General features: G+C 39.3%; 1 protein-coding gene across 1 annotated transcript in view; it reads right to left on the bottom strand.

Moving 5' to 3' along the window:
- nck2b (NCK adaptor protein 2b) overlaps positions 1 to 22,753 on the bottom strand; it is a 36,397-nt gene extending 13,644 nt beyond the window's left edge. The window contains exons 1-2 of the mRNA XM_052140496.1: positions 22,243 to 22,753; positions 2,950 to 3,191 (exon numbers count right to left, since the gene is read on the bottom strand). Coding sequence (XP_051996456.1) covers positions 2,950 to 3,175 — 226 coding nt within the window. The 5' untranslated portion in view covers positions 3,176 to 3,191; positions 22,243 to 22,753. The remainder of the gene's footprint in view (positions 1 to 2,949; positions 3,192 to 22,242) is intronic.

Genomic DNA, 22,753 nt, shown 5'->3' with positions numbered 1-22,753 from the left:
TTTGATCAGATTTTAGGAGTGAATGCACTTAACTGCATAGAGAGTTATAGGATGCTCCCTTGCTCCCTATTTAGTGCATGACTTAACCTCCAGTGTGCTGTCTGTCTGCACTGGTCTCAGAACAGTTATAGGAGAGCTATAGGATGCTCCCTTGCTCCCTATTTAGTGCATGACTTAACCTCCAGTGTGCTGTCTGTCTGCACTGGTCTCACAACAGTTATAGGAGAGCTATAGGATGCTCCCTTGCTCCCTATTTAGTGCATGACTTAACCTCCAGTGTGCTGTCTGTCTGCACTGGTCTCAGAACAGTTATAGGAGAGCTATAGGATGCTCCTTGCTCCCTATTTAGTGCATGACTTAACCTCCAGTGTGCTGTCTGTCTGCACTGGTCTCAGAACAGTTATAGGAGAGCTATAGGATGCTCCCTTGCTCCCTATTTAGTGCATGACTTAACCTCCAGTGTGCTGTCTGTCTGCACTGGTCTCAGAACAGTTATAGGAGAGCTATAGGATGCTCCCTTGCTCCCTATTTAGTGCATGACTTAACCTCCAGTGTGCTGTCTGTCTGCACTGGTCTCAGAACAGTTTGAAATGCAGCTTATTTTCATCCAAACTCCATATAAAGCCTCTGAAAGACACATCTGGCAGCTTTTGCATGAATACATTTATTCTCAATGTGATAATTGACAGTAAATGTAGGATTTCTAAGGTAAGTGAGGCTCATTGTCCTCGCACGAGGTCATTGTGTTTAACAGTGTGCTGTTTCGCGTTTAATTGCTGAAATGTTTAAAATGGCATATCGGATGAAACTCGAGAAGTTACTCTTTTGATACAAAAAGATTTCAATGTTAAAACTTAACGAGGTTTCTTACCAGATGTAGTTTTGTTGGCGTTTCTCCCAAAGACAAATTCCGCTGAGATCGGCGCCATGTTGTTTTGTCACATGAGTCTGTGCATCGAAAATTTAAATCTTTACTGACAGCTCAGACTGTCTTGAACTGAGATCAGTCAGTTTAAATGAAGCAAAGCATATAGTGAAGACAAAACACAATATGCGTGCATGAGGACATGGGGATGTATGAGTCCTCCATTTGCGTTTTGCATTATTGACTTTAACAATTATCAACATTTAAATCAATTGATTGTTAATTTCCACAACAATCAATCATGAAAATGTCAGAAAATTGACATCCCTACTGCATACACATGAAATGTGAGTCTCGAAGGCCAATCAAATCAACAGTATCGCCAATTCAATTCAGTTTACCCATGATATTTGTTTCCGTACACCACCATGTGCTTAATAGGAAGATTAAAAAAAGACGTTGAGGTAAAGATGGCACCGCCATTAGCATGCCTCGTTTCCTGCCATCGGCATATCAACCGCGTTTAGCTGCTTCGTCCCAGGTGCTTCCACAAAAACAAAACCAGTGGGCGGAACACTGCATCACAAGTGAGGGTTGTGGGGCCGAATGATGGTCCTCAACAAATTAATAGTCATCGCTCTGATATCAATACACAATTTAGCAAATAACAGCTTGCTAAGTCATAGTCGTACGATCAACACTGAGAATTCAGGGACACATTAGTCCCCGCTGTACTGTCTGGAGAGCTGAAGAGGACTACTCTGAACTCACACATGCATAACGCCTCAAGACACGGCTGATCGAGCTGTTCACCTCTCAACCTGTGTGATCATCGGGTGGGAAGCTAATTAGGTTTTACAACAAAAGCTTTAAAATTTCAACTTCCTGCTGAAACTCTGAAGATTTTAAAAGCACATTTCTCACACGAACAAGAGGGAACGATTCAGACTAAGGGAGGTTTATTTTGAATACACTGATTTACAAATCAAATGTTTTCTCATGCATACAACACCATCCTGGGCAAGGGATGTGAAAAATAAAGGTACGTCGATAAAAAGTCAATACTAAAATCATAAATGTTAATCTTTCTACAGTATTGTTAGTACTGAGTAGCAAATCAATACAACGTCTTGGCAAGGAATGAAGGTAAACACAGTTGGTTTATCTTAAATGGGACAGATTTCTTTTTATTTTAAATAATAAATCAAATAAAAAAGTCAAAATTCCAGATTGAGCACAAGGTCCTGCAGTGTCAATGCAGCATAACACACCTGTTACCAACTATTATGTTGCTCATACTAATCAAAAATAAAACAATATATATATTTATTTGTTTTGTATTAAGGTTAATGACAAATAAGTTCATCCGTGGTGATAAAAATAAGAAATCTTTTTTAATTATTTAAAACGTGTCAATATGTGACATGTTAAAACACGTGACATAAGAGTACACAACTTAATCGTTAATTTAAAAAACGTTTTCAAACATACTTTTCAAGGCAATTAATCTATATTTTTTAATTGTATTTTTAAATAAATATACATTTTTACAAATATCATGCATTTTTGAGTCATGAATATTAATATCTATCAATATATAGTTTTGTTAGGGTTATGCCAACATTATTTTTTTCAAGAATTCCTGCATTTAATTATTTTTTATTATTATTATTTATTTATTTGACAGTCTCTGGATTGTTACTCCACTTGTACGCCTAGAAAAATGGAAACTTCATCATAGAGGTGCATTCAAATAATTGTTATGTGTGAATTGCATTTTAAATATATTTTGAATAACTAAACAGATACGGACAAAACAATTTACTTAGAAACTCCAAGCAATGTTCACGTGCTTCATGCCATTGTTTTAATTGAATTGGATGATTGATGTGTAATAATATTTGACTTAATAAATAAAATAAATAAAAGAGTGTTCAAAGGCAAGATTTATTAGTTTTTGCTGTGGTACAGAAATAGATATTGGTATTGATTGCTGTCATTTTCATAATGTGATGACCTCTATCCTCAACATGGGATAATTCTTGCTTTACCAAAATTTTAGTCAAAATAGACAAGTCTCTTACCAAGGGTATCTTTGAGGTTTTTCACCAGAGAGCCTTTCTTCAGACTGTTCTTGCGTTCGACATAGTTGGAGGGCACATAGCCCGTTCTGTTGGAGGCATTTCGTACACACCACCATGTTTTCGAGTCATCAAGGAGCCACAATCGCTCATTTTTCCTAATGTCAAGTTCCTGGTCTTGCTGTGCCGTATAATCCCACTTGGCAATAACAATCGCCTCCTCTGACATCTTTCATGGAGTCCCTCTGAAATAAAAATAAAGAGAGATCAGAATCCCTGCCAATTCCAAAAAATAAGATACTAAAAAGCAAAAAGTATCAGTGCATGCATGCCATCAACATCAGCATGTTTTCAGCAAGTTGCAAGTCGTCAAGCCGAAGGAAAGCTATTTGACTAAAGAGGGTGCCTGACTATATCCGTGTAGATTGCCTAGCAAGTGTGCAGCCTACAGTTGTACTCCAGATAGATGTTGCCTGGCAATCCCCAAACACCGAGCTGCGCCGGCAGGGCTGAGTGACAGGAAGGTTCAAGAGCCCTGCGGCCCTCAAACAGCTTTTAAAGCTATTCCCCTTTTCACCATCCCATCTTAAATACAGTGAATTATTCAACAGAATCACCAAAGGCGAACGAGAGGGACAGAAAGAAAGGGAGTGAACATGCATGTGTCGGAATAGGGGACGCCAGGGAGCATTGTAAAATAGGTTGATGTTGTAACACCATTAGTTTAACCTATTAGAAATAGGATACCGGAGAGATGTCTATACTACAGGCCCACCGCCCTCCTGAGGTGACAGTAGAAGTTCTGTCTCGGAGTAAAAATAGTAAAAATGGTCTCTAAATTGATTTACGATCGTGTTAAATGCAGCCTGATCTCTTGAAATTACGTTACTGTGACAACATTTTTGCAAAACAAAATGACGTGCTTCATTACACATTTTGAGCAGTTTCCCAGTGAAATGTCCAGCAGGAGGCGCCAAAAGTGAGTGAAATGGTGTCGTAACCAGACAAGGTTTTTAATGTTAATTTTAGATAGGTAAAGTGTTTTAATGAGTATAACGTATCTCCCTAACCTAAACCTAACCATTAGTGTCCTAAAAGGAAATGCGATTGGAAAAGCATATTTTCTGACATAAGCACGTACGTAATTTTGAGTCACTTCTAAGATCCTTTTTCTCACTTGTGTGCTTGGCTTTTTGAATTCCAAGTCTAACACTCTAGAAATATGAAAATAAAATGTATAATCTTGAATTATACATTCGCCTCAATCCGGGTTGCGGAGGACGAATCCCAGCTGCCTCCACGTCTGAGACCGTCAATCCGCTCATTTTATCACGTGGCTTGTTGAGCGCGTTACCACAGAAACATAGCACGTGTAGAGGCTTCACGTCATCCACCGCGGCATCAACTCACCACCCGCCCCACTGAGAACGATCCACATTATAGCGACCACGAGGAGGTTACCCCATGTGACTCTACCCTCCCTAGCAACCGGGCCAATTTGGTTGCTTAGTAGACCTGACTGGCGTTACTCAGCACACGCTGGATTCAAACTAGCAAACTAGCAACTCCAGGGTTGGTAGCCAGCATCTTTACCTCTGAGCTACCCAGGCCTCCCCACTTACACCATACATTTGATCATCACAATAAATTAAAGCACAAATTAAAGTAAAAATGTACACCCTGCTAGTGGGATAAGTTGCAATGACAGTATTATTTGTATACTTAACACTACATTAGACAATTAAGGAATAAGTAATACATTTTGCAACTTTACCACCGGTTTACCACAATTTGTAGCAGATAAATACAAAGAAAATGTAAAAAAGAGAAAAGGAAATAGTGTCTGTGTGTGTGTGTGTGTGATAGAGAGAGGGGGATGTGTCAGTGAAAGAGGCTTTATTGGTGCATGATGGTGCTGTGACAGGGCTGCTTCCTGCTCGGGGCACACTCAGCGTGTTGCTGTCCAATCACTCTGACAGCTGCCACACACATACACACACACACACACACACACACACACACACACACACACACACACAACTAAACAGCAGTCAGAGGGAACAGCGGATACGTCATGATACCATACATAAACACTGGCCACTTCATTGTTTAAAGGGACAGTTCACCCAAAAATGAAAATTCTCTCATTATTTTCTCACCCTCATGATATCCCAGGTGTGTTTGACTTTCTTTCTTCACCAGAACACATTTGAAGTAAAATAGAAAAATATCTCAGCTCAGACGGTCCTTAAAATGCAAGTGGATGGTGATCAGACATTTGAAGCTCCCAAAATCCCAGACAGTCAGTATAAACATCATCCATACGACTCCAGCGGTTAAATTAATGTCTTCTAAAGTAGGGGTGGGCGATATCTCGATATTTAAAATATATCGAGATATTTTTTAAACACGATATGAATTTTGACATATCGTATACATCGATATATTGTTTATATTCAATTCTGATTTCGCCACTTTGCTCGTTTGCTTTCTCTGTGCTGTGCTCGCTCCCGCCTCCTTGCTTTTGCTCCCCCTCCCTTCGCGTGTTGTCTCATTCAACATTTAATCGGATGAACAGCAGACAGATGTCTACTGCCGTGAATGCCGAAAGTTGGTGCCAACCAAAGTTTCTAGCACCACAAAACTTTTCCACCATTTACAGACAAGGCACAAGCTCGCATACGAGGAGTGCACCAGACTAAGGATCCCGGCCACTAAACCCACTAGCTCTGGTAACACTCCAAACACTACACAGATAACACTCCACAAATCTTTAACGCGGAGTGTAGAATATGAAAGAAAGAGCGCAAGGTGGTGTAACATCACAGAGTCCGTGGCATTTCATATAGCGGTGGACATGGCACCCATTGCCGTCGTTGAACAACGTGGCTTTGTACGCATGCTAAAAAAAAATGATTCAAGATACAGTTTACCTAGTCGGCATTACTTTGCGAGACAAGAACTCCCGCGACTGTACACTACGGAGCGAGAGCGGCTTGCTGCTGAATTGGAGAAGGTTACTGACTATGCCCTGATTACAGACATGTGGAGCAGCAGGACATTTTAATTTACAGTTAAATTATTATTATTTATGTAATCAGGGATTTTTTTTCTTAAATGTCGCAGAAGCACTTTGTTCTTATATATGCACTGCCTACCTTGAGTTGAGTTGTTTCATTTTTGAATGAAAAGGCAATATGTATTTCTTCCTTTATTTTACAGTTAAATAGTAAGAAGCACTTTGTTCTTACGTGCACTGCCTACCTCTTTGCACTTTAATAAAAAAAGACTGTGGTATTTGGCATATTTGTTTTTGCAGTAGTTTTTGGGGGGTTATTTTTCCTGTAAAGATATCGAGATATATATCGTATATCGAGATATAGCAAAATATATCGAGATATATTTTTTGCTCCATATCGCCCAGCCCTATTCTAAAGAGACACGATCAATTTTGGTGCAAAGCAGATCAATATTTAAGTACTTTTTTAACTATAAATCATGCTTTCGGTCAGCAGCGGTATGTATACGCATGTGACGTAATCGCTTTGGTGTGTTCGGCCTAAAGCACGTGTGTCACATCCAGAAGAGCAGCGCTGTTTACAAGTGAGGAGGAGGAACACTGTACAGAAGCTCAGTTGGTTTTGGTTTAGATCTGTATTTATCTGTTTCTTTACAGATGGTGCTTTTGTGTGTTTATCCTGGATGTCTCAACTGATAGGAGAACGTGAGATTACGTCGGTATCATAGCAACGTGAAAACATCACACGAGAGACCGCTTGGACTCCACCCTCTCGTGAAGCTTACCAGAAGTGTTGGACAATACTTAAAAAGTACAAAAATATTTATATTTATTGCACCAAAAGCAACTGTATCACTTTAGAAGACATTAATTTAACATTCAACATTCAAATTTGTTCTGGTGACGGAAGTCAAACACACCTGGGATATCCCGAGGGCGAGTAAATAATGAGATCATTTTCAATTTTAGGTGAACTGACCCTATAACACCATCTTGCCCCATATCAGATATTGTCTATAATTGATTATGTATGTTTGAATGCTTGTATTCATGTGTGTGTTGCCCAAGTCTCATCTCTGGATACTCTTATTTCTTTCTGAGTCCATTAGTTGCATCACGTGACTGTGTACTCTTGTAACCCAACTGCTGGGAAATCCTTGACCCTAAGGGGAAGAAGAAAAGAGAGAGAAAGAGGAGTAGGGGAGTGAGGCCACATGGGCCAGCTGTGTGACACACGGGGAGACATAGATGTGACCTTAATGACTTGGAAAGTCAGAGAGAGAGAGAGAGCAACAGGAAGAGAAATCTTCAACATAAGCCTGATTCACGAAAGATGGCAAAATGCTCAAGTGATCTTCAAAATCTGTGTTTTGCAGAGGAAAGAAAGTCATGCACATCTGGGATGGCATGAGTGTGAGTAAATGATGAGAGAATTTCCATTTTTGGGTGACTATCCCTTTAATGTTCAGAGTATCTGAGGAGACACTGGATTGTCCAGAGACATCATCAGAATGTTGAACTTTGAGACACTGTATTACTTCATGCCAGCTTTTATTGAGCCTTTGACTTTATCTATAAATGTATCCTGTCCTCTCTCCAAAATCCCACGCTTTTTATGCACAAGGGACGTAAAATCTGTTTCCCCAGTTTAATATTTGACTGCTTCCCGATATGCTGGTTTAAACCATAAAGCCGTGGCCAAAAGTATTGGCAGTTACATAAACATTGTTACGCTGTTTTCTGCTTCAGTTGTTGTGGTGTTGATTCACATCGTTTCTAGATTATTGTGCAGAGTGATCAGATGCATTTTAAATAATTGCAAAAATGTTCATAAACCCAAATGTCACTGTTTTTTGGCCCTGGCACAAAATGACCAGCTAACATAATTTCACTAATCATATCAGCAGCACCTGTGAAAGTGAGAACGAGTACTAGTCAGGTGACATCACTCGATCATTCTGATTGGATTATAAGAGCAGACTGATTTCTGTAAAAGGAGGGAATTAGTGCTTCCAATCATTGTGTTCTTGTAAGCGACGGTTACCTCTAAAGAAAGACGTGCAGCCATCATCGCTTTGCATCAAAATGGCCTCACACGAAAGGAAATTGCTGCAAGGAATATTGCACCTGAAAGAACCATTTACCTGATCATCAAGAACTTCAAGGAGAGAGGTTCAACTGCAGTGAAGAAGGCTTCAGGACGTCCTGGAGTGTCCAGCAGGAGCCAGGACCGTCTCCTCCTGAGGAGTCAGATACGGAATCGTGTCACCACCAGTCCAGAGCTCAATATTGGCAGACGGTTGGCATGAGTGCGTCTGCACAGTGAGGCGAAGACTTTTGGACAATGGCCTGGTGTCAAGAAGGGCAGCAAAGAAGCCACTTCTCTCCAAGAAAAACATCAAGGACAGATAAAAATTCTGCAGGAAGTACAAAGATTGGACAGCAGAAGACTGGTGCAAAGTTATTTTCTCTGATGAAGCCCCCTTCCGACTGTTTGGGACATCTGGAAAAGATAAGGTGAACGCTACCATGGGTCCCGTGTCGTGCCAACAGTGAAGCATCCTGAGACCATCCATGTGTGGGGTTGCTCTTCATCACAGGGAGTGGGCTCTCTCACAATCCTGCCCAAAAACACTGCCATGAATAAAGAATGGTATTAAAACGTCCTGCAAGAGCAACTTCTCCCAACGGTCCAGAAGCAATTTGGTGATGATCTGTGCATTTTCCAGCATGATGGAGCACCATGTCACAAGGCATGAGTGATAATGAAGTGGCTCGGAGATCATTGCATTGAAATTTTGGATCCGTGGCCAGGCAACTTCCCCGATCTTAATCCCATAGCGAACCTGTGGTCAATCCTCAAAGGCGAGTGGACAAGCAGAAGCCCACAAATTGTGATCGACTCAAGAGCACTAATAAGGCAAGAATGGATCTCCATCAGTCAGGATTTGGCCCTGAAGCTGATATCCAGCATGCCAGAGTGAATTGCAGAGGTTATGAAGAACAAGGTTCAACACTGTAAATATAGACTCTTTGCATATATTGAATGTTTTTGCCAATAATAGCCTTTAAAATTTATGAAATGCTCATCATTGTTTTCCATTATACCATAGAAACATGTGAAAATATAATCTACAAATACTGAAGCAGCAAACTTTGCATTACACAAAAGTTATGTCACTGACAATACTTTTGGCCATGGCTGTAGATCCCCTAATTTCAGCACAAATGCATTTAGTAATCTTGCCAGCAGTTAGAGAACAGACTGTCTATACAGTCATCTGCCGCTAAAGGGCACTAAACAAAAAAAACAGGCGTGCATCCTTTACTTCCATGCTAACCATGGAGTCGTTTACAGCATAACCGTGATAGTGTGTAAAACACAAGTACAAATTTATACTAAAACATCCTGAATGTAATAATAATCCAATAATCAAAACAAGCAAGTACACCCCTTCCATTATTTATACCATGATCAATGGAAACATGTAAATCAAAAGTGAATGAAATCGTTTGTGGATTTCTGAACAAGTTTCCAAATATCATCAAAATGCAGTTGCCATAGATATCAGGCATTGTGAAGAGATAAACACATGTCTACAGACAGTCAGGCAGACAGGGGAAAAAGAGACCATTTCCTTGGCAATGAAAGGCCAATGAGGAATATTTAAAACCATGTCACTGAATAACCCTTCAGTACCTCACAAGGGGTTATTCAAGTTGCAATAATGCAATTCCCCTTTTAATGTAGGGTCAACAGGAGACAAAACACATTAATACAACATTACAATGTGCAAAACGAGATTCATGAGGAAAATAAGTCTTGCCACATTTATAGCTCCATGAACAAGCTTTATGAGCGATCCTGTTTGTTTTCACCTCTTTGATTCTCTGATGAGTTGAAAAACAGGTTTGTCCAACACTATAAATAGATAACAAGAAACAAACAAGTATGTAAACCCTGTACCCACTGTACAGATTGCTTTATGCTCTTAGTGGCTTTTGTGAATAATTGTATATAATATAATAATTGTGATAGTTATTCATTAACCACGTGGAAGGGCGCTGACATCTGATTTGGCAACTGAAGAAGGGAACACACTTCAAAGCAGAAGACACTTGGCGTCAGTGCCTTGTCTTCCCATCTTTCTATTTCAGTCACTCATTTCCATAGTTTTTGAAGTGAAGTGCCTCAGCAGTCTTAGCCTTACTTGTTAACATTGACACTCCCTTCATGTTCAACACCTGTGTTTACTTTTCCTTCTCTCTCTCTATGACTCAGGAGTCACCTGCTGATCAATGCAGTGGTAATGTTTGAAAACTTTTTGGTTACTTTCGTTATTTGCTGTTGCACTGATATAAAATGACTAACTGCACTGAGTGACTCCAGTCAGGTCTCCCAAGCAACCAAATTGGCTCGGTTGCTAGGGAGGGTAGAGTCCCATGGTTTAACCTCCTTGCGGTCGCTATAATGTGGTTCGTTCTTGGTGGGGCATGTGGTGAGTTAAGCGTGAATGCCGCGGTGAATGGCGTGAAGCCTCAACATGCGCTGTGTCTCCATGGCGACGCACTCAACAAGGCACGTGATAAGATGGTCTTAGACGCGGAGGCAACTGAGATTCATCTTGAGGTGAGTCACTATGCCACCACGGGGACTTGAAAGCTGCATTGGGAATTGGGCATTCCAAATTAGGTGCAAAAAGTGGGAAAAATAAATAAATAAAAATAATAATAACTGCAGGTATCCTCCCATGAAGCAACCTGGGGTTAAATAAGGGCACAATAATGAATATGAACCTTAATAACTCATCAGTTTCATAGATCAAAGCTCATATCTTTCTTCTGCCAGAGTATCTGAAACTATGGTCCAAGTAGGTAACTCGAAAATACTGACCTGCCAACATACAATGCAACACTTTCTATATGATTAAATGGATGCCAAAATAGCCATTTAAAAGCCAATCACAATTCAGCATGCAAACAGATTTAAGAAAGACCGATTGGTATGCAAATATTACACTTATATAATTAATGTCGGTAACATTTTGAATGGCGAAATGGAAGTCCACGAAGTCAATGGAGGATTTTCACAAATTAAGCTTAAACTCTGAAGTTCGGGTCCACAGGGGGGGGCACTATGTCGCGAAAACAATTCAAGTCAAACTTTAAAGTCTCTGTTTACATTTATCAGACAAATGTGGTATCATTTTGAAATGTGAACTTTTCAGAGAATACCGTCACTTTTGCATTCATTTTACACAAAATAAGGCCTGAAAACATTTGCATCAAAAATTAGCGCCCCCTAGAGGTAATAGGTTAAAACTATTCATTTTAATATAAAAATGTTTCACATGGAACATAAATTATTGACAAGTCATATATCAAATGAAAACTCTCAATCTCAGGAGTGTGACTATTTAGCTTATTTTGTTGCTCTAAAACCACAGTTTTAAAGATTTTCAAAATAATAAAAAACTTAATTACGATTTATGTTATCAAATCCTGTACAAATGTATCTTTTAAACACCGATTATTGCTTCTAAGTCCCAAATTGCAAAAAATTTTATATCTGCTTTTACCTTAGGCAGTTTTTATTTGACAGTGACAAGCTTGGTTGAATAACCCAAAGCTATATATTAGATGTTCAGAACAAAATATGCCATTCAGTAGGAAAAGCATGTTAACCAAATCATCATAAAAATATGTTTTCGACTTTTGATGATAGTATGTTGTATCATCACAAACATGGCTTCTAACGACACCTAGATTGAGCTTCTAGTCCACTCAGAGACCGAGATATTCAATAAAACATTAAGGGTGGTGCATAAACTTTGAGGGCTAAAATGCGTTAGAGCGCCACCTACATTTCAGATCTGTATATTGTGATGGAATGTGATGGAATAAAAAAATAAATTTTAGTACTTGATCCCATCTAGTGGAATAAAAAAAGACTTTTAAAAGTGAGATAAAGTGAACAGAACCATAATTACATGCTTAAATACTTACATAATTACATACCCCCAGTTATGGGTACATGTACATGTTGCCTCTTAAACGTCCACGGTAGCAGCTGGCCACATCAGAACAAAACACTTACCAGAAAGCATTAGCTTACTGAACACAAACATAGTGTTCATGCACGTGTATCTAGGACTATAGAATATCTGCATGAGTAAAGACAATCGGATGTGTAAGTCCAGTAAGTGTGCGAGTTAGGGTTGTCGAGATGTCATCAGCTCCCTCAGCAGACCAACTACACAGATTTGGTCCAATCAAATGCTCTCTAAAATAAGAATGTCCCTCCCCCTAATACCATCTGCAACCGACATGTAGCAAATCATGGTTCATAGCTGTGATGTAAACTAAAGGCTTTTGGCCTTTAAAAGGGGATGAGCTCTTCAAAACATTCAATAGGAAATAAATTCAATAGGTCTTTAATTCTTTAATCACCCCTGAACGCCGCCATACAGGCCAACAAATAATGTTTGCTGAGCAGAAGAACAAATTAAAAAGTGCATCAGATCATTTGAAATTAGAAAAAAAAAAAGATTTAAAAGAACAAGCATGTTTAGGAAATTATTCAGTCATGCAAGTAGGAGGGAGATCCAGGAATAGAATGATTCATAAGATTCATCATCTAGTGAATTCTTAATTTGAACTAATGAAGAAATCAGAAAGAGGAACATCGGGGTGACTCAAGAATGGGTGACGATTCTTCTCCATTCTGGTCTGGTCTAAGACTGTACAAGTGGGTAAAAATACAGTAACATCATGCCTGAGCAGGGGAAAAAGAAGGAAAAAATGATGAAGCTGGTCGAAATGCAGTAGTAGAGAAGTATAGAAGCCTCCGCTGAAATGCTGGAACTCTTCTTAGTCACAGTAATCAGAACAGCACCCATCCATCAACGCTCTTGCCTCGCTTCATTCTCACATATGCATATGTCTTAATTCATACTTCAGTCCTCAAAGTATTCATGTTGAAATTAAACACCTAAATGCTTTAGTTGGAGTGTTGAGACAGAAACTATTACTTTTAGATTTAGAGTGAGAAAAACAAAAGAGAGTGACAAGAAAAGCCACTTAAGTGCTCAAATAAATGAACTCTGCCGGAGTAGAACTGCATTTCAGCAGCTGGTTTTAAGGCTATGATTGTACATTGTACACAGCTCTGCCAAAATCCTATTTTGAATCAAAGTACAACAAAACAAAACAAAACCAAATGGCCACCTGTTGGCAACAGGCCCTGAAGGAAAGCCGGTGCTGTGATTGGTTATTACATTTGCTGTAGTTTCAAAAAGATAAAATATCAAAGTCTCGTCTTTCTCGTCACATTTCACACTTTGCTCACAAACACAAATACACTTTATTCACACCCCATGCAATTATTTACCACCAGATTATTAGGCCTACTATTACAGTGTTACTGCAATTAGGGCTGGGACGGTTACCGCATTACCGCAATACCGCGGTCACGTGACTCCAACCGCGGGTCTGAGCTTGTCACCGTCGTCACCGCAAAAAAACAAAAACAAAAAAAACATTGGCCTGCACATGTGTGCACGTTGTGTCTAATGACATGGATTCGTTGTGTCTAATGACATGGATTCATTGATTCTAATGATATGGATTATGTCTAATGATATTAGCCTACATGGATTCAAGGTTTTCTAAACAAAACTTATCAAAATATGGAGCAAATCCGACCTTTCGCGAGTTGGGGAGCGCAATGTTTCATGACACATAATAACATTCCATTTGTATTAGAGATGCGCGGATGGGCTATTATTATTTAATCCGCAACCGCATCACAAAACTCATCTGTCCGCACCAACGTTTTTTGATAAATTTTCAAAACCGCATCCGCGGCGCTGACTGTTTTAAGGTCTGAGCGATGCAAGGCGCTGCTGCCGCGAGGCTAGAAAGCTCTTGGCTGTTCTAGAAAGGAGACTGATCCAATGCAGCAAAGATATTTTAAAGGCTAAAGTCCCTAGCAGGCTATAGCCTATTGGCTATGTTGAATCCCCAGAATATCAGCAGTGAAGTCCGTTTCCGATTGGCGCACAGGGATAAAAATAAATAAATAAATAGTAACGCACATCGGCAAACCTGACTACTAGGCTGCTGTAGCCTAAAATGTTATCATTTTGTTTTGAATTTTGTTTAAAATGCATTTTAAGATTTCTATTTATTTCTCATGTCTGTGAGGCAGTAGGCCTAGCCGCAGAGTTTCGGTTCATTTATGAGAGAGCTCACGCGCAAGAGATCGCATCGGCGCGTCCACGTCCTGCTGCTGATTATATGTCTGCTATATTTGCTTCTTATTTATTAATTCCAGGCAATTAGTTAATGAAACAGTGATTAAAATTAAGATACAATTTATACAAAACGAAATTTTAAGTTAAAGAAAGGCTTTCTACAAAACAAAACTTAATAAAGTGGTCAAAATCATGTCTGACCCATCTTCAATGCGAATGTATCTGAGAATAATCTTAAATAAGGAAATCTATACAGTGATTAGTTCATGCCAAATTACTGCTTGATGAAAATTTGACTATTTAAAATTGTGCTCGTTTTTTTTCTTCGGATGTAGGTGACAATATTTAAAGTCTGTCTATCAAAAGCGACTTCTGATGTGTGCGCCAAAGTCTTCACTGATCCAATGTAATGTATTTAATGCGGTTTACCGCTATACCGCGGGAATATCTTTCTTTTCAACCGCGGTTAGAAAAAATCCATACCGCCCCAGCCCTAACTGCAATACAGTATTAATAAAAACCTCTAGCAGAGTCACAATGTCATGAGCACACAAGCATTACAGAGACATTCTTGACCTGACCAGTGTTGCAGAAGCTACTTTGAAGCTATTTATATTTTAAAGTAGTTCAACAAAGGTCAGGTTATGCTATTGCAAAAAGCAGTTAGCAACACCTCAAGCTTCCAACAAAAAGCAGCTATGTGATCTCACTTAGGGTGACAGCATTAAACTTGAATCACCAGTTTGAATCACGTTCAGAGTGGATCAAGCAGGACTGGTTATAGTGGTGCCGTGACCCGGATGGGAGTGAGGTTTAGGCGGGTGAGTGTAACGGAAGCCAGGTGGAACGTGACAGCTGTGCGGTATGTGTAAACCTCACTCCCCTGGCCTCAAGAGGCGCACTAGCGACTGACGCTAGGGGCTGTAGCCTTTAGCCTCCTTGTTAGCGCTCCCACCATGCTGGCTGACGCTGGTTCGAATCCCACTAGGAGCAGGTCGAGCAAGACAAGTTACATGTGCTTACCAAAATTCGGAACACTGCCCCCAGTGACCAAAGCGGTTAATGTTGTTGGGCATATGAGAGCTTCATTATCTGGGTTAAATATCCACTGAGAGGTGCCAAAAGAGAGTTATTTTCAACTGTACAAGCTGTAATAGATTGAAGAGGAATGCATATTTTATAAACTGTACCCCCCACACCCAAACCCCAAACCTAAACATAAACCTAACCATCAGTGGAGTACAATTTTAATGTTAGAGGGAAAAATGCTAATTCATAATCATGCTTGTCACTGATTATGTAAACACGATTACTTCCTGGTTTCAATGCGGGATACGAACCCGGGTCTCCCACACTGCTGACGCAACGCACTTCCTGGAGCGTCTGTAGTAAAAAAAAATATATATAAAGTCTGATAGGTGATAGTGCTTTTCAGTGAGTTGGCATAATGTGGCCGATCACAGGGTACTGGAACTCTTGGAAACAACATACCAACTTCCCATGTGATCATGTCGACTACATGCAGCAACAACAACAACAAAAACTACTTTTGGAGTTGAGAACATAGTAATGATCAGCAGCTTTTAACATACCGGTACTGCAAATATTTAATCAAGGAAAAAATATTGATGCCAGTCAGGGACTTGAATTGGGTTTATTGGGTATATTAAAGAGGGGTCTGCTTTGGGTTTGATGTGCTACTGCCACACTACTGAAAAAATCATCTCCACTTTTAGTTACTGGCCAACACTGAAACTGACTGAGCAAAAACAATAATATTAAAATTTTAGATTTGATGAACACTTCCTAAAACGTGTGTTCTGCTGAATCTCTGTGGTTTCCATTTTCCTGGAAAAGTCAGGAATCAGTGGTGCTCCAGCCTTAGCATGATAGCATCGTTTTGACAGATCTAGCACCAGGCCTTTAAATTGTCAAACATCATCAAGAGACAGGAGGATGAGATGCTCTTGCAGCTGAACAGAATCCCCGTGTCTGATTTCACAGGAAGCAGCTAAGGTCATCTGACTTAATGAAGTCATTTAAAGAGTCAGCAGCCATCCAACACTTCACATCAAAGAAGGAGCAGAAAAAGTGGGAGAGACAGCCAGCCAAGGAGACAAGCAGTAATTTTGTTTGACAGGCTGTTTTATGATCTGACAAGACCTCTTGTACCGTCTCTCTCCTCTTGTGTATTTATTCAGTCCTCCCCACATCCGAAGAAGGACCTTCTGCTTCAGGTATGGTTATGTTCTCAACCATTTCTGCGCCAGTGGTCACACAAACACAATTCTGGGCAGATTTTATGTGAGATTTTAAGATTTTCTCGATTTTAAGTGAGTATATATCACGCGCATATGCAACTCACCAGTAATTGAGTAGTATAGTAGTAAAGATGTTTAGCACCGCATGCATCATAGATGCCCAAATAATGACTTGGCCCCCTTCCTCACCTGTCTTAAATCCTACTGAGAACATGTGGACCCTTCTCAAACATGAAGAAAGACAACACACCTCTTTGAACAGCATTTGGGAAGCTCTGGTTGCTGCTTCAGTGAAAGTTGATCGTGAACAGATCGAGAAACTGACGGACTCATGGATGGACGGCTCATGGCCGTTATTGAACAGAAGGGTGGATATATTGGTCACTGAATATTTCTGAAAGGATAACATTTTTATTTAAATGTCATTTTGTGTTAATTATTTGTTGCACCTACTCTAAAAATTGAGAATAAACAATTGAGTTTGGAGAAATTATTTTTGTAATTTAGTTGCCTAGTAATTGTGCACACTTAAATATCCCCCTGAGAAAGACAAAACTCACCTTTTCTTTGTTAAACATTCAGGTTTGAGGTTCAATTATCATTTTGGATTGACTGAGAGCATTGTGTTTGTTCAACAATAAAATTAACCCTGAGGAATACAATTTGCCTAATAATAGGGCATGCAGTGTGTATATATATATATATATATATACACATACATATACTGTACATATACACTGTATATAGGGATGGGATGATATTTAGATATTTTATATATCGTGAACTAAAAAAAAATGACGAACCATATTGAAGCAAAACTTGATATTTTGAAATTTGAAATATTGTTTTCGAATCGTCAAACATTATAATCTCTCTATTGCTTGATTTTACCCCTAGTGCACTTTTTTCCTACACTTAACAGGGTTCACACAAGGTCCTTGAAGTTCCCGAATATAGCTGTTAAAATGTAAGCCCTGGAATACCTGGGAAATCGCCTTGTTGAAAGTGCTAGCGATTAAAATGGACCATTTATTCCGTATAATGTGTGTCCATCAAAGATGAGATCCTGCACTCCACAAATTGTATTTTTTAAAAAGCTTAAATTTGACAATAAATAGATTATAAAATAACATTTGTAAAATGTATATTTTTGAAATGTATCTAGTTGGATGTGGGGTTGGTTAAAACAAAAATTGATTTTCCGATCTTCATTTCAACAAAAACAATCGAATGTATCAAATTCAAGGCTCTGATGCTGGCATACAAGACAGTCATTGAGTCTAAAATCATTTCTGCAGAGCTATGTTCAAATCAGAAGCTTGAGCAACAAGGCTAATGAGTGGTGCCTTGTTGTACCAACAAAAAGAGGCACCAAAACACTTTCCTGGACTTTCGGTTTCACTGTAGCTCATTGGTGGAATGACCTTCCCAACTCACTCTCTGTCTTCAAAAAACAGCTAAAAACACATCTTTTCCATGAGCACTTAACCAGTCACTCATAAAACTAATATATATATATATATATATATATTATATTATAGCAATAAACACAGCACAAATACACAATACACACACTCACATACAGTTACAAATATTCATCAATCAATTCATGCAACTCGCAGTGAATGATGTTGACATTCTGGATCGACCATTGCACCAGTAAACTGATCCACCAAATCACACAACTCAATATGTATATAGCGTAAATTTTCATTTCAGTAAAGTTCAGCAACTGCGGCTATGACGACACCATAATGTGACAATTTTGCTCTCGAAAATGGGGGTTTAGATTCTATTTTTAATTACAAAAAATACAACACTGAAAAGTCTAAATACAGTTTTCACACACTATTCCTAATGTGCATACACTGGTTTAGAATTTGGATGGTAAGTGTAGTGATTCTAAAGCATAGTTTGACCATACAGGTGAAAGCTTAATTTAGGTCGGTTGAAAGGTGCTTTGACACCGCCTGCTCGGACTGAGGCAAGAGGAGGTCCATGTCAAAAAGGCTCAAAACATGGGAAATCAATGCATCCACACCTGCTCTTGAACAGAGAGTATCATTGTTACTGGGTCAGTGATCTGTGCATGGGTTCAAGCAAGCATCTGGGATAATCTCTCATGTGACCACAGACACTTTCCATCATGCAAGGCCTTGTGGGTAATCACTGCCATGGATGTCATTGTTTTGCTTGCCACAATGGCTAAAGCAAGAATTCTGTCAATGATAATCGATATTTTTTTTAGCGATAATTATACATTTTAGCGATTATTTGTCCCCAATCACAATGGACAGTAGTTGTGCCAAAGTTATGGGGATTTAGGCCAACAGGGTTTACCGATGCTTCATCGCCAAGACAACAATGTTGAAATACTGGACAACTCAGGGGTATGGGTAGCTCAGCGAAATTTGAATCCAGGGCGTGCTGAGTGACTCCTGTCAGGTCTCCTAAGCAACCAAATTGGCCCGGTTGCTATGGAAGGTAAAGTCACATGGGGTAACCTCCTCGTGGTCACGATTAGTGGTTCTCGCTCTCAATGGGGCTTGTGGTGAGTAGTACGTACGACCACCTGTAGCGGTAGGGTCGCTGCCAGAGACAGAGGTGTGTCCCCACGGGTCACCGGGAACGCGGAGGGGCGTTTTGTCCACTGTGGGTTGGAGGTCTGACTCCGGTCTGCCCGGGGAGGAGCAGCTACCATCCACCTGAGAGGGTGGAGGAGTGATCGATGCCCACGCGGAGGGCGGAGCCGTGCTGGAACTATGCACGCCCGGTCCCCAATCAGCCCGATGGTGCACGCGAGGGATAAGGGTGGCCAGAGATGACAGTTTGAGAGAGAGAGAATTACAGGCAGATGCTCTGTGTGTATTTGTGTGTGACTTTATTTAATTAAATATTCAAACCTCTCAAACCAATGTTTTCAAAGGGTCTCTAAAGTAATAATCAGCTGTTTTACTCATGAATTATATGACAGTAAATAAGACGTTGCTGTAGTAGCCTCTGTCTTATGTTCCAAGTATATTGAGCAATAAAAAACTACGTTTTAGAATTTGCCCTTCTCAAGGTCTTTTCTGAGATAACTGCTCAGCAGGAGCTGTCGGAGAGACAAGGAGCCAGAACTTATGTTATTTGTCCTCCTTGTAGTAACTTTTACCCATGTCTATGTTTGGAGGGATTCATACTTTTTCCTGGCACTGATGACAAGCTTTGCTCGCATGAAATATTGAGATGCTACATTCTCCCAGACGGTTAATAAACTATGCATCATCCACGCCGAGCAGCTAACTGTTCCATTCCTGCGCTGCATGGGGGACTATATTACAATATAAAGACACAGGCTTTTCTTAATGACGATATAACCTACAGTTCACAGCAACACACACTGCAATATGAAATCTAATTTTATAGTAACAGAGGAGGGCAGAGAACAGCTCAGCAGAGCAGAGAAAACACTGAAATAACATGGAAATAATACTCATGGAATACGTCATTAAGCGTCACAAGACAGCAATATGTGCAGATGTCCTTTGTTATTTTATTCTAGGTAAAAATAAGTAAATAAATCAATCTCTCAGGCGTGTCATAACTGCTGTGGACCGATTCATTAGTATCATCTGAGATCAATAGGACAGCCGTTGAAATGCTATGTCACGGTCAGCAATTAAACTCCCAACAGGGGAGAGAACACAAAGTTCAATCCTGGGGATAGGATGTTATTTTTGGCAGAGCTGACACCAACAGAGACAAGAAACAGAAAGAAACCCCGCCAAGAAAGAGCACAATGACAGTGAAGTGTGTCTCTCCAATCAACTGTCCTAACAAACACAGTTCAGCATTTATATTGGGATAAGGATGAGATCCAGTCCTGTTGTAATGTGCCAAACTTCCAATTATGAATAATTCTGCTAAGAGCTGTAGCTAATTTATGTGCTGTCTACGGGATATATCCAACAAATAAATCGTTACCAAAATGTAAATAATACAACTTTAATTTACTCAAGTTCAATACATTAATTCAATACAATAAAATATTACTCATGTCAATCTGATGGAATTCTGGTATGAAATTAAAATGTGCAAATCTCAAAAATAGGCTAAAATTATTTTTATATGCTGATTTCACAGCACACTGTTAATCTAACACATGTCATAGGAGAGGCACATTAAACCATGCCTACTTCCAACCTATTTTTTTTTAACAGGGTTGACAGTATCCTAAACTGAACTCTAATCCTATGATACTGATTACTTAAAGGGACAGTTCACCCCAAAATGGAAATTTTCTCATAATTTCTCACCCTCGTGCCCATACCAGACGTATATGACTTTCTTTCTTCTGCAGAACACAAATGAAGATTTTTAGAAGAATATTTCAGCTCTGTAGGTCCATACAATGCAAGTGAATGGTGACCAGAACTTTGAACATCAAAAAAAGCACATAAAGGCATCATTCAGTAGTTATATCCATATCTTCAGAATCGGTATGATAGGTGTGGGTTAGAAACAGTATTAAAGTCTTTGAAAAAGTTTTTGGCCCTTCGCATTCTTTGTCCATATCGCCACCTACTGGTTAGGTAGGAGAATTTATGTATAAAAGGACTTGCGTATATTTTTTCTAAATCGTTTGTGTTCTGCAGAAGAAAGAATGTCATACACATCTGGTATGACATGAGGGTGAGTAAATGATGACAGAATTTTCATTTTTGGGTGAACTGTCCCTTTAATGCATAAATGACCGACCACATTTCCAATATCGACTTCAGCCCAAACTACAGAGGAAAACAGGCCAGTTCACACTATGTTTGACCTTCTCTTAGCAAATGAGAGAATTACAGGATTCAGAGAGGCAGTCCAATTCTCTTATCTCTGGCATGCACACTGTCTAGAATGAGAACGCTATAAAAAAGAGCCAGGGATGCTCCTTTTCACAAAAAGACAGACTAACAGAAACTAAACAGACAGAAATAATGTAAAAAAATAAAATAAAAAATAATTATAATCATCATGACCAAAAATAAATAAATTATATATATATATATTATTTATTTTTGGTCATGTTGATTATAAAATATACAAATAATTATAATCTTTTTTTTAATCTATAATTTTTATTTTCTTTATTTTTGGTAATGTGATTATAATTATTTAAATTTTATATATATATATATATATATATATATATATATATATATATATATAGAATTAAAATAATTATAAATCAACATGACCAAATATATATATTTGTTTTGGTCATAATTATTTTCATTTCATAATATATATATATTAAATATAAAAATAATTATAATCAACATTACCAAAAATAAATAAATAAAATAAAATTATAGAATAAAAAAATAAAAAGATTATAATTATTTTTATAATCAACATGACCAAAAATAAAATATATTATTACTTAGGCCTAATATTACAAAATGTCAACTGGTTGCGATGCAATAACAACAGCGGCGCGACCTGATTCGCGGACACTGCGAGGGAAGATTCGAAGAATCGATTCTTATTGACCTCGTTGTTGTTGTACTGGCGTCGGTACACAAAAGCGTCATTCCGTATTTAGCACCAGCGACAAGAGAAGATACAGTCACAGTATGTGAGTTCAAGAGTCTCATTAGTAGTTATAAGCGACTTAAACAAGCTGTTCGCATAGACTGTTTCTCTCGAAACATCCATAATAGTGAACCGCGAGACACAGAATAAAGCTGCCACACACTCACGCACCAACTTTATGCTCGTCTTGCTTTACCTTTACAGGTTGACTCTGGACAGTTCGGGTAAACAGAAGGGGTGCAGACGGAGACGGTCTTTATCCCGACCAGCTTGCAAAAGAGGGTGGTGGTAAATCCCGTTTAGCGTGCCTTTCGTAGCTCTCCCGGTCCCTCGTCCGCAGCGATCTCTCGCTCCTGCCCAACTCAGCGCTCGATGACGTCACCGCCGCCAGGGCAGGACTGCCCTCAAGCCAGCTGTTCACGGTTCAAACGCGAGCGGCATGCAAGATTCGACACTGTATTGCCATGATGACAGTTTAGTTGTTTGGAATATGCTTCTGTGTACTGAGGAAATCTTGGATCGAGCAAAGGATCATCATCATCATCATCATCATCTGCTATATTACTAAGGATGTATAGTGTGTGCTGGTCCTCCCTATAGGCAAACAATGCAAGTTGCCTAGCCCCCCCGCCAAACAGTTTAAATCACATAAATAATGCAAACATTCAAGGGTACACAGATAGATAGGGAGTGTACAGTACTTCCAA

The sequence above is a fragment of the Xyrauchen texanus genome, chromosome 13, assembly GCF_025860055.1.
Source record: "Xyrauchen texanus isolate HMW12.3.18 chromosome 13, RBS_HiC_50CHRs, whole genome shotgun sequence".
Lineage (NCBI taxonomy): Eukaryota > Metazoa > Chordata > Actinopteri > Cypriniformes > Catostomidae > Xyrauchen > Xyrauchen texanus.
Note: the sequence above shows the minus strand (reverse complement) of the source record. Positions and strands in the feature narration are given on the sequence as shown.